General features: G+C 49.3%; 1 protein-coding gene across 2 annotated transcripts; it reads right to left on the bottom strand.

The window, feature by feature from the left end:
- Nucleotides 1-1105: 1105 nt before the first annotated feature.
- On the bottom strand, nucleotides 1106-11741 carry rusc1 (RUN and SH3 domain containing 1). Of its 2 annotated transcripts, XM_049024211.1 has the most exons (10): nucleotides 8852-11741; nucleotides 6326-7153; nucleotides 5638-5754; nucleotides 5413-5489; nucleotides 4749-4923; nucleotides 4516-4621; nucleotides 4344-4390; nucleotides 3399-4179; nucleotides 3126-3272; nucleotides 1106-2961 (listed from the first exon to the last, which is right to left on the bottom strand). In XM_049024211.1, the coding sequence occupies exons 1-10, from the start codon at nucleotides 11049-11051 to the stop codon at nucleotides 2796-2798; spliced, it is 4644 nt and encodes a 1547-aa protein (XP_048880168.1). In that variant the 5' UTR covers nucleotides 11052-11741; the 3' UTR covers nucleotides 1106-2795. The 2 variants fall into 2 exon arrangements, with proteins under 2 accessions (XP_048880168.1, XP_048880169.1); XM_049024212.1 differs by lacking the exon at nucleotides 6326-7153.
- Between the last annotated feature and the right edge of the window lie 1282 nt (nucleotides 11742-13023).

The following is a 13023-nucleotide window of genomic DNA, read 5'->3' as shown; positions in this document are numbered from 1 at the left end:
TTGGTTAGACAATCGCAAAAAGAAAAAAAAAGTTGGCAATTGTAAATGGACAGACGCTGTGTGTGGTCACACCTCTTTGTAATTATGATTCTAACGTCACAAAAATGCTGTGTTTTTTTGTATGTTTATTAGTTTTTGTTTTGTTTTTTTTTATAAAAAAGCACTACATTATTGCAAATAGATGATTATCATGATTATTATCATTGCAAATATGATTATGGTTATTAGGGTTATTTATCTAGTTTGCATGAAAGCAATGTGTCTGACTTTTGCTACACAAATGCTGCTAATAATTTACTTTTAGGAAAATAAATAAAAAGCGAAAAAAAAGGAATAATTTATCGCCCAACAATGTGGTTTTGAATTTTGAACTTTGTTTAAAAAAAGAAAAAAAAATACAATAAATAAAAATGATTTAAAACGTGACTTATTCCAGATTTCACCTTTGATGCAATATGTAACATTGCTAATTATTGTCATTATCTTATTTTATTACAGAACTGAATAAGTGAGATCAAAATGGATCTTTTCTGCTTTTCTCCATGGTAACCTTGTAGAATATTATTAAACTGAATACAGTTGTTGTTTTTTGAAGAGTTTAATGGATGTTTTATTTGAGTCAATGTTTGTTGTTAGCACTCAGACTCACGCGCGCGCGCGCACACACACACACACACACACACACACACTCAAACACTGTGGGCAGTGTGTGGCTCAGCAGGTTGGGCATCTGTGTCCGTGATCAGTAGTTTCCTATTTCAAATGTCATGCTTGGTGGAGTGATGTCACCATTGGGTCCATGAGCAAAGCCCTTAACCCCAGTTGCCCAAGGGACTGGCCCACCCTTTATCAACTGGAAAAAAGTGAAAAAACACATGAAAGGGGGGATGTATAGCTATGGAAACCAAGTAAATTTTGTGTGCAAGTCTTGTTTTTCCTTTTCAGAATCCGGAATCGTAAAACATGTTTTATACCATAATCTCCCCCCCCCCGAGGAACCCCGGCTTTAAATGGTCGACAGGCCAGTAAATGCTGAAAAAATGAAGTACAGTTTTATTTCGTTGACGTGGCATCTGAATGAACAAAGTGAGACAGGCACTTGCCATGGTGTGGGATATTTACTTTATTAATTATATACAGCCAAGCACATGCAGGAGCAACTGGATAGAAGCTGATGGCATGAGTGCATAAGATAGCGCTCTCAGCATGGGACGGTCAGGCTAAAATGCACTCTCACAGAACCCACATCGACAAAGGAAAGGTGGATACGGCCTTCGCGAAATCCCGCAAGAGCGAAGAACACATATACATTCACAAGAGACCAAGGGAAATGCCCAAAACATTATGTCCAAAAAAAAGTACAAAAATAAAATATCAACAACGATTCCAACAATTTATTACAAGTCTTACAGCAGATGATGTCTCAGAAATGCGTGTTCCTGAGATTCGTTGGTTTGTTTTCCGTTGTTAGTGTCACACAGGCCCAAGGCCCAGACCGTCGAGGTCCCGTTGGGTGACAGAGCCGACAGGAACGGCTTCTAAACACCTCTGCCGAAGTCAGCTTTCCCAGGCTCCTATTTCGAGGTCACTTCAGCTGGGGTCACAATGGACGGCTGGGGACCAGGGGGCTGTGCTGGTCTGCACCTCAGGCAGCATAGCTACCCCCCACTCCCGCACGGGTACAGGGGATGTGTGTGTAGCGCACAGCATATGCATAGTTATCATCCAGAAATTCAAAATGTGGACAGTCATAACATGAACAAAACTAGAATCTAGTTATAAATGTTACGCCTTTTATTCAGAAGACTACAATAAAGTATTACTGATAATGATAATGCTAATAGTGTTGGTTCGGTACAGTTACTTGTCAGCTTAGTCCTCTAGTACTCTGACTAAAACCCCTCTCCAGTCCTGGAGTAACGACCCATAACGTGAATTTAAAAGCGAAACGCAATACCACAGCAGACCATAAATGCGTACGGATTCACTACCATGAAAGAAATGGCTATTTACATGTGCCGAAAAGCGCCAGGCGTGCAGAAACGCTCCACGCCAGAATTGCCCGGCCTTTGTGGGAACCGCTGGGATGATAGCTACCCCGAGAGGACGTTTAGCCCCCCCCGACGTGCAGGAAGGCCGGCATGAGCGAGGAGGCCGGCATGAGCGAGGATCCCGGTGCCGCGGCCAGGTGAGCGTGTGCTACGGCGAGTCACTGAGCATTCCCACTACATCGTATGTTAAGGCTACAATAAATAGCTGAATCTTTTGAGTTGTGCTACAGATACATACATATATTAGCTTGATCCAAACACACTGGACACACTTCTGGATGCTCAAACTACCAAGACGACACAGGATTCTCTCCCAGTACTCTACTAATATCAGTGAGAGGGTTGCAGATCAATGCTACAAGTGAGATATATATGTATATAACAATAATATCATTTGCTGACTATCTAATGGTAATTCAGTACAATTAACAAGTGTTTATTTTTTTTCAATTTTCTGGGTGCCGTTATTTCTTGCTTATTTTACATATGTTGGTTTTTTTTGTGTTTTGTGCTAACAATACATATATTGATGATATGTATATATTCCTAGATATGTATATTTATACATTTAGATTTATCATGAACTGAACAATATTGGTAAGAGAACCATTTTAAACACAAATCTGGCAAGAACAAGGAGAACAGCAGACACTGAGCACAGCCACTGATCACTATATCAATATGCCTCTTCGGTTATGCGGTTTCATTTTAAGACCACTGTCCAGTCAAAAATCCAGCTGACAGTCACATGATCAGGGAGGTATAGCCAATAGGAACAAGCCCCTCCGTGTCGCCTCGACGACAGCGAACCCAGTCGTGGTCGACAGTGCCTAGCACCACGAGCTCCTCCCCCCTCTGGAAGCTCAGCTCCGCCCCAGTACCCGTATGGTCACAGAGAGTTCGCACTGACCTAAATGTTCACGGGGAGAGAGAAAGGGGACAGGAACTCAGAACACAGAAGTACAATATAGCCAACCATCTATCCCATAATTGTTTATCTAGTACAAGGTCACCGTAGTAACCACAGTGTAGTTGAACGCACACACATGTATGGAACTATGGTGAGAATGAGACCTGTAGGCTCTTGGATTTCCCTCTGCCCCGTCTGTCTCCTTTGTCTCCTCAGACACGTCCCCTCTGTCTTCAGGCACCGGGTTTAGCGTGGGGCTCACCATGCGGCTCAGCGCTGACACTCCTGGAGCCAACCAGTGGGACGGACGTCTTCGAGATGGGCCGGGGAAGACAGGGGGCACACCGAACAACATAAGATGACATCACCTCAGCAGGAGACCTGACGCTCATAATCGGTTCGCATGCATATAAGACACACGGCTGCAGCCTGCTCACCTGGTGGATGATGTGCGCATCTGAGCACTTTGGGGATCCCTGGAGGCTCCAAACAGCCTACCCAAGCCCCAGGGAACGGCCGGGGTCCTGTCAAATGGATGGTCTCCATGTGTTTGATGACTGATGATATCTGGCTGGGTAATGCTGCCAGGGGACTCGCCCAGCCAGACATTTTGGGCGAGAGCTTGGGGGTCAGTCCCACCTGAGGTCACTTGCGAGGATGTGTTTAAACTGCCCCAGTTCTGCCCCAGCCTCTCCCCCCAACGCAGCATGGCCCCCCAGCCCTGCTGGATGACTTGGCTGGCCTGCTTGGACAGGCTGGCTTGACCTGGGGGCAGAAGCTCTTTCTCCTGCATCCACAGCAGCTGGCTGGCGGCCCCCACCTTCACTCTCGGGGCGGGGCTCTGGCTGGCCTGCTCCTCCTCCCGACTACAACCAGCCCTCTTACCCACAGAGGTGCCAGGGCTCACTCCCCGGCTGCCCGCAGCCTCCTCCAGCTCCCCAAAATCATGCTCCGAGACGCTCTCAAGGCGAGCCCTGTTCCCGAAGACCAATGCTTTGGGGGAGACACGGACAGGGCCGCCCACATCTGGGCTGCGGGGGGACGGGGAGGGCGACGGGGATGCCGGATCCAGGTGGTGGTGCTGGAAAAGGAGGTCGAGGTTGAAGGTGAGGAGAGACAGGGGCTGCAGAAGCAGCAGGAGCTCCTCGAAAAGTGGCTGACAGAGGGAGTGGGAGAGGCGCATGAAGGAGGTGGGCAGGTAGTAAGTGGCCAGGACATCTGGGGAGAAAAGGAAGGAAAACAGGGGAAAAGAAGAAGAACAGCCATAACTTTTAGATACACCTCAGTGAAAAACTCTGAATAAGGCTATTACAGGTATTCAGGACAAAGAATGAATGACACAATGGAAAGTAATAATTGCTTGTGTCTGATGATCACCGTACCCTCACAAGTCTGCAGGTGGGCCAGCCAGTAATCAAGCAGCTTCACACTGCAAGAAAAATGGCCAGAATTAGCACGTCGTCTGAGACACCCAAGGGTGGGAACCTATTAGAAACCTGTACTGAGCAAATCACCGGTGCAAGACCCAGCAGGCCGAGCTGAAGTGGTACTTACTTGAGCAGGCCAAGCAGGAAGGCGTTGAAGCGATGACGAGTGTGTCTGAGCTGGGGCAGTTCAGTGATTCGACCCTGGAGAGCATACAGGGCCTGGGTGCTGGGGCCTGCAGCAGGGAGAGGGCAGCACAGACAGACAGAAGAAAAGAAAGAGAGAAAAGACATTGGGCTGAATTCAGGCTCCATTTCACACTCTGACTGGCAGGTAAGCTTTGGCAAGACTGAATGGTGTACCTGGCTGTGTGGAGGCCTGCACCAGGCCCCAGGGCGAATTTGGTCGCCTGCCTGCGATCAGGTCGCTCTGGTGGGGCTTGAGGCCATCCGAAAGCAAGGCCCGGAGGGCAGGGCACAGGCACTGCAGTACCAGGCGACCCAGGGCTGGGTTGATGGTGCTGTCCCCCGACTGGGCCTGGTGAGGACAGGAGGAACGAAGAGGGGAGTGGAGAAAGGAGGGGAGCCAACAGGGGCGGGAACAGAAGAAAAGGAGGAGCAGGAGGCAGAGGGAGAGAAGGACAAGACAGGACAGTGAAGAAATGTGGAGAGAGAGGGATGCAAAGAGGGTTAGAGAAGATGAAAGGAATGAGTGAACAGAGAGGGAAAGCGAAAGGTGGTAAAAGGGAAGCAGAGACAGAAGGGGAGGGAGAAGAAGGTGTGATAGAAGGAGAAGATAAGGAGACAAAATAAAGGCAGGAAGGTGATTAAGAAAAGGAATAGGGCAGGTTAATACACAGGATGGTTTCGGCTGATGTTTTAAAAATACCGTTAAACCTTTTCATTGGAAGGAGACTGTGGGAGAAACAGAGGAGAGAGAGGAGCAGGGCAGCGAGGAAAGGAGATACAGGCGGTTATTTTCAGACATGGCTCCCTGAGGACCAGCCTGCAGAGCAGAGACACTGACCTTCTGGACCAGGGTTCGAGAGGAGCTGAACTGGGCGAGGACGGCCTCCACTGCCACACTGACGGTGCTGACGAGAGCTACAGGGCAAGGCGGCACATGGTTAAACCCGACTGGGCACCCTGAACACCCCCAGACATAAACAACGTGAACATTATTAGAAACGCAGAATAAGCAGGCAGCAAAGTGCGGGCACTGCTGTAAAGCAGGGTTAGGGCTGCTCCATACCTCTCTTTTCCTCCAGGCACAGAGAGGATAGCTTCTGACCTCGGAGGGGGTTTTTCGAAGCATCTTCCATCCAGGAGCTGCCCCTCTGAGCCGAGCCAGTGAAGGAGAGGCTGCGTACTGCCGGGGGCAGGTGGGGGAACACGATGATGAGGCAGCAGTTTACGATTTTTTCAAATGCAACTTTATGCGACGGTAGAATATTTTTAAAATGCTTTGCAGGTGTGGTTGTAGTGTAATAGATATGAGGGGGGTGGGGGGCAGAGAGACAGCAGGTGTGGGGTGACAGAGAGAGAGAGAGAGAGAGAGAGAGAGAGAGAGGAGGTCCAGAGTGAGGGGGAATAGAGAGAGTAGGGAATGGGGGAGGACAAAGAGAGAAGGAGGGGCAGAGGGAGAGAGGAACAGAGAAGGGACAGAGAGAAATATAGAGAGAGGAGGCAGATGGCGGGGCGGGGAGAAAAGAGAGATGAACAGGAAGAGGAGAGGAGATAGGAGGAAGAGGCAGAGAAAGAGACAGAGAGAGAAATTAATGGAGGCCAGAGAGAGAGAAGGGAGGGAGAGAGAGACAGAAAGGGAGCGAGACAGACAGACAGACAGAGGGAGAAGGAAGAGGAAAGAGGAGAGAGAGAGACAGACAGACAGACAGAGAGAGACAGACAGACAGGGAGAGGGAGAGACAGAGAGCTCTTACTCAGGGTGTATAGCTGTGTCTGCTTGGTGAGAATTGGGGCCTGGGGCTCCTTCATAGGGGCAATAGCTGAAGTGGGGTGGAGAAAAGGGCAATAAAGTGGAGCAGCAAGGGCAGGAAGGGTACGACTGCGAGGGAAGAGAGGGGAGTGCAAGCGTGACACGTCTGCCCCGGGGGATGGCGCCCCCCACCTCTGCGGGGGGGAAATTGCCCCGACGGGAGAGAGGCGCAGGGAAGCTCCTTGGTGCAGGGGGCAGCTTTTGGGGCTGTAAAAGTACCAAGCAGGTGGGTCTGGGCAGGGCCCCTTTACCACTGGACACAGTACCAGCTGGTTACAATTTTCATCCACATCAGTGGTTTGGTGATCGTCTAGCCTGGCCTGCCTCCTGCACGTTTCAGTCTGTCTCTTTGTCTTACTGTAAATAATGGTCTCTATATTTCGGTATGGGGTTGTACAGCCCTCAGTGTCAGTGCAGCCCTCTCCGTTGGCACTGTAACTGCACAGGAGAGTCTTTCTGTCGAGGTCCCCGGAGGGCACTACATCTACATTACTGTTCCCATCAGTGCAGTACAATGAGTCCACATTACTGTTCTCATCAGTGCAGTACAGGGAATCTATAGGACTCTCTGGATCTGCACAGTACAGCGAGTCGATCTGGCTCAGGGAAATCGGACCAGTGGATGCCACACCCCGGCTGTTCTGGTCAGTGCCGCGGGTCGGAGCCCTGTAGGCACTGGCCTGGTACAGCGGGGCTATCTGGGGTTCGGGGTGTAGGAAGTAGGGAAAGGGTTGTGGACTGGGCAGGGCAAGGGAGAGTGGGGGTGAGGACACTGCCCAGGCGAGCAGGGATGGGAGCAGGGGAAAGGCAGAGGAGGGAGGAGCCAGCGAAAGAGTGGACAGGCCAAAGCGGGAAAGTGATGTCAGAAGAGGAGGAACAAAAAAAAAAAAAGATAGCAAACAAAGAGGAGAGAAAGACGGACAGAATGTTAGTGTCTGCTGAGAGAGAAGACAGCCCAGAACAGGTCAGCTACTGACACTGGACATAAAACTGACCTGAAAACAAAACCCAACAAATACACTTAGAAAAGTGTTTTTTACAGGAATGTGTTCTCTGAGAAACTCGCGCCGTGCTCAAACACACCAGCTCCTGCTGACACGGGAGCGGTTTCCTGTTACCGCCTCTGCTGCTCGCCGGTGTTGCCTGAGATCTAAACCCACTCTGTGCTGGACACATGGAATTCGTCAGGCCTGAGGAGCACGTTCACAGAAGCATTTTTACTGCATTAGAGAGCTCCCCAGTTACTTATCTCTGTCAATTGTGTTTGACAGTGTGCTGTTGGAACACAACCTCGATATTCAGACAACACAGAGTCCATACGGAACCCGTCTGTCAGGAAGACTGCCCGTTTCAGTAACATTTTGTACGCTATGTTCTTCATTTCAAATTCAGGGAAGAAGAAAGGACATTATATCGATCAACATACCCAGTGTGGCTGTCTGAGAGTGAACCTGACACAGCTTTTCCTGTCAGCCTGCTAGTGCTTCGCTCCTATTGGTCAACAGAATAAGACACCTCCTTCCTGTTCTTAAAGGCATATACACCACTGTTACTTACTCTGGGAAATGTAATGGCACTCTCAATCTCAAAAATGGTGCCGGATCACACTGATAAACACACACACAGGCACACAATCACAGACATATAACCGAAAGCATAGCGGCAATGGAAGAAAAACAAACAGGTGTAATTCCCCTCAATCTATTTTTAACATTAAGCAAGAAAAGAAACCAAAAGACTGAGCACCTCTGGGTGTGCCATCATCTCGCATATAGCAAATATAAATATCAAACAAATACCAAATCAATTTAAAATATCAACTGACAACGGCTCATTAGTCATTTACTAATTAATGATCATCGACAGACTGAGAGGAGAGAAATGGCAACTGCAAAAGACATACAGGAGCAAGGACCTAAAGGGGATTTAAAAAAGGATGTTTTGGTTCCCTGAAAGAGGCTTGCAATAAAGAAAGAATTGTGAGAAAGTAACAGAAGAGAACAGAGAGAAAGGGGTTAATCTGAAGCTTTGCACAGGAGGGGTGAGAGAGAGAGAGAGAGAGAGAGAGAGGGAGGGAGAGCAGAAGGCAGGATGGGTGGACAGCGGTGAGGATCCGTGAGGATCGTCGAGGCTCGATGAGGTCTGCAGAGCAGATGAATAATTTAATGAGGCAGTGATGACTTCCCCGGGGAATGACATCGCCCTAGGATCTCCGCTGAAATCTCCCCATCACGCATTTCCACCCTTCCCATCCGACTGCCTGCTAAGCAGGCACATTCTGCCGGTCTCCCCCGATTCTGTTTCGACATTAATATAACCGGTAGCTATTCTGCACTCTCCCTGTGATTGCTGCACAGTCAGTGTAACTAGCCTGTCAATGACACTGTGAGATCAGCAGAGATAAGGTCCCTCACGGAGCCCTTTCCAGCACTATGGCCGCCACACGCTTTCTGCTAACTATGGGACTTACCTGTTGTCCCTGACTCCCATTTTCTGCCCCCGTCAGCTCTTCCTCTCACTGCCCCTTCATCCTCCTCTTTTTTCCTCCAGCTCTCATCCTGTCCAGTGGCCCCACTGCTCCACAGGTCGCTGTCGCTGGCCGAGCATTCTATGCGTTGCGAGGGGCGGGACTGTGACTGGCCCCCAGCGTCCCTCACCGGCAGCACCTCCCTTTTCTCTGGCAGCGGTGGAGGCAGTTGGTGCTGAAGGAAGATGGACTGGACCTGTGGGAGGTACTCCCACTGGCTACCATCCCCATCGGCCTTCTCCTTTCTCCACTTCAGGTTGTACAAAACATCTGGATCAGGTGTTATCACTGTTGGGTCGGGTTCTGGCTGGACCACAAGTGGCTGTGGGTTCTGCCTGCTCCGAAATCTCAGTTCTTTAAAAGTGGTGACTTTCGAGCCCACTTTCGCCTTCTGCGGACTGACCTCCGGTGTCCTGTCGGCTCCAAACGGAGGCGTCTCTGTATCTGGAGAAAAGGCTATCAGCCAATCAGAGCGATCCGGGCGAGTTTTATTTGCAGAGAGGGTATTCAATGACAGTGAGGGGAGGGGAGGGGGCTGGGGCAGCTTCGGAGGGCAGGGCGGTAAGGGCCGAGGAGGCGGAGGTGGGGGCGGAGATAAGGCCATTGCAATGGTGTGAGAACTAATGTCATGGTTGCTTGCGCTGACACTGGTGCTAGTCGTGCTATAGTAATCTTCCGGGTTTAAGTGGTTATCCAGACCATATGCGCAGCTGCAGTTGGAATTGACGTTGTTGCGCCTGCGCCTCCTTGCCATCTCGGTGAATGAGGTTGTCTGGAAAGCCTCCCTGCTCTCTTCCTGCACTGCTCCCTCTCTCGGCACGTCCTGCTCATGCTCTCCAATAATGCCTTCTCTTCTCACTCCCTTCATTTCACCTCCTCCCTCATCCTTCTCGCACTCTCCACACTCCTCCTCCGGTACCTGTTTCCTGTCATATTTTTGACCCATCTCTTCTCTACTGACTTCTCTTCCTTGTGGTCTGACCACTTCAGAGAGCTCCCCATCGCCTTCCTCCAGCACCCCGGTGACACACACTCCCAACTCAGGGCTCAGTTTTAGGAGTTCGGCCTGTGTGAGTCCAGCCAGGACAAGCAACTTGCGGATCTCAGCATCCAGGGCATGAAAGGAGGGAGGAGGTGGCAGAGTTGGGGGAGGGGGGATGGCGGGTGGAGATGGAGCAGCCGGGGGAGGAGGAAGAGGAGGTGGACGGGAAGTGGGAGGGGGAAGCGACAGAGGGGTTGATTCGTCCTGGGCATTGGCGAACTTCTGTGCTTCCAGTCGTGCCTTATGGCGTCTCCGTGGAGGGGGGATGGGAGGTGGGGGTGAAGCAAGAGTGGGGGGGGACGAATAGAAGGTGAAGTATGGAATGGGCTGAGATGGAGCAAGAGGAAGAGGTGGAGGTGCTGGAATGGTCTTTTCTGGCATACTGGAGGACAAGGAAGGAGATACAGTCTGGAAGCAGGTTGTGGCTGAGGATGCAGTTGATACTGGAATGTTGTTGTTTATATTAACATATGTGTGAGACTCGGAGTTTCGCATGGTTGGCTTGGGCGGTCTAGGGGGTGGCTGTAGGGGGGAGGGTGCCAGCGAGTCCGGTTGGAGGGGCTCATCTAAGTCTGAGGGGGCACTCAAGTCAACCCCCGCATCAGAGAACTCCTGAGACTCACAGATACTATCTCCTCTGTACAGGCTCCAGGTAACCTCCATGTTTCCGGTCCCGTCCAGGCTATCAGACAGGTCTTCTTCATCCAAATCTAAACCTGAATCTCGAATCCTTTCCAAATAAGTTATCTTCACTTGCTTGTTCACCAGTGTGAGCTTCTCCAGGTGACTAAGTCGATCTGGCAACGCAATGTCACCCTCCATTCCCCATCGAGCAACTTCAACAACTTTACTCCAGTAGTCCATTTTGCCAAGTTCGCTCGAGGAATTCAGGTAGGTTAGCAGATTCACTTTTGTAGTTTCTTGCCCTAATGATGCTTTATGCTCTATGTAATCTGAAGAAGGTGAGGACCGAGCTGACGGGTAGCCTTCATCTGGGGAATAAGGAGGCAAAGGTTGAGGTATAGTGTGGTTGGTACCCATTGGGATGATTTGGGGCTGGGAGGTCGGGGAACCATTTAGGAGATTCTTCTCTGAAGACATCTGCAGGAAGGAGGAAGTGTTGATGTCTGGGCAATCTGACTCAAAATCAGAGCAGCTACTGATGGAGGTGGATGAAGAGGAGGTAGAGGAGGAAAGGGAAAATTCTAGGAGTGAGGGGGGACAGTCGTGGCAAGAAGGTACCAGGGTATCTTCGTCTTCATCATCATCATTATTATCGAAGTCTTCTCCCTCATCAAGTTCAGTGTTTCCCTGTTCTTCATTCTGTTCCGATTTTCCTCGCTGTTGGGTGTCTAGGCCATTGTGCGATGGTGATACCGCCTGTCTAGGATTCTGCTGTGTGTCCCCAGCCTTTTGACGAGCACCTACCCCAGTGTGCGGCTGTGCCGGCTGTAGGTGAAGCTGTTGCCTGATTGCAGTCGTATTATTGTTGTTGTAATTGTGGTTGTACAGGCTGTTGCTATCATGAGATGAATGCCCATCGCAGCACAGGCACGGCAAACTTGGTTCATTACAATTCGGGTCAAGAACAGAACTCTGATCAGGTGCTATATGTGCTACTTTTGGTTTGAGTTTTGACGTCGCTGGAATGTTTTTGCCCTGGGCCACCCTGGTCTGGCTGGCAGTAGATCGGCCAAGGTGACTAGCCCTAGGTTTGCGATGGTCAGCAGATACCTTACTGGCTCGACTCACTGAAGAGGAATTTGCTGAATTCGATGTGATCTTGGTGCTTTTGTCTTCCTTCCGGTGGCCCTGACTGGTAGACTTGGGCTCTACCACATTATTACGTTTGTGGCCATCTAAGTACCGCGGCCGGGGAGGAACAGAGGGACGCGCAGATGAAAGCATTGTGAAAAATGGATGGTATGATTTATTTTAGGTGTTTTGAAAATCAGAGTCTCATCTATATCTAGAACCAGACATCCAGACTCAGGTCGGATGTGTTTACATCTTGATGCCACTCAAACCCTGAAACAGTAAAAGACACAAAGTCATTGCATTGCAAACCTTCTGCAAGATCGTAAATAGATATTGTTTGAAAACGTAGCACCATACGACATTTGATTATTCTCTATACCTATATTTTTATACAATAAAACAAAAACCAAAAATCACCCAGCTGAAGGTATGCATTTGGTAACTAGGAAATTAAGGATTTATTTAAAATTCCACCAGCCAACCACTCCTCTAATCCTGATTTACAGTAGAGTACACTGCATTATATACAATATCATTAAACAAAAGCGAATATTTTTTTTATTCATTGAGAAATACCGCTCGGTTTAACACCAACGATAGTACCCGACCAATACAGCTGGCGGAAAATCAAGTTACTGACATCTTTTCTCCTCCAAGTCCATCACCCTGTGACAAATGAGAGGGCCGCGAACCTAAGGCAAATAAAGCATCCTTGTTTTCTCTCCGGTGAAACCCATTAACCGACATAATTTAGCACGCAGGGATACGTACACTGCAGATTTTCAAAGGCCTCATTGCATATACCCGTATTCCTTCCTTCTGTCTGCCCTCATCCAAAGACTAAGGAGAAGCGAATATGGAGCAAAAAAAGGAACGCAATGACTGAACGCTGTTCGATACAACTGAGTGTCCTTGGACGATGCGCTCTCCAAACTAAATATTAACAAGGACAACGCATGCATTCTTGTTATTTATAATAATATAACCGTCTCTAACAATATAAAGAGCACGAAGATGAGCTCATGCGCTGTAAATTCCCGGTATCAGCCGGCAGATGCATCGATCGAATGGGCTGTCGACGGCAGGGGAGGGGGGCAGTCTCCGCCGCATCGCCCTGCTTACCTCCCCCGCAACATCGGCGCAATATGCAAGGTACATCATACCTTACTTGACTTTAAAAATGTTTCGATGTTTCGTTACATGGCTGACGTCAAACTCCCAAGTATTAGCATGAAAGTAACGAATAAACGGCGACGAACGGGTTTCAGTATAAAAACAGTGGATCCAGAATTATAAAAGGTAAAATACCGACAGC

Source organism: Brienomyrus brachyistius, chromosome 9 (genome assembly GCF_023856365.1).
Source record: "Brienomyrus brachyistius isolate T26 chromosome 9, BBRACH_0.4, whole genome shotgun sequence".
NCBI lineage: Eukaryota > Metazoa > Chordata > Actinopteri > Osteoglossiformes > Mormyridae > Brienomyrus > Brienomyrus brachyistius.
This window is presented reverse-complemented; position numbering and strand designations above follow the sequence as displayed.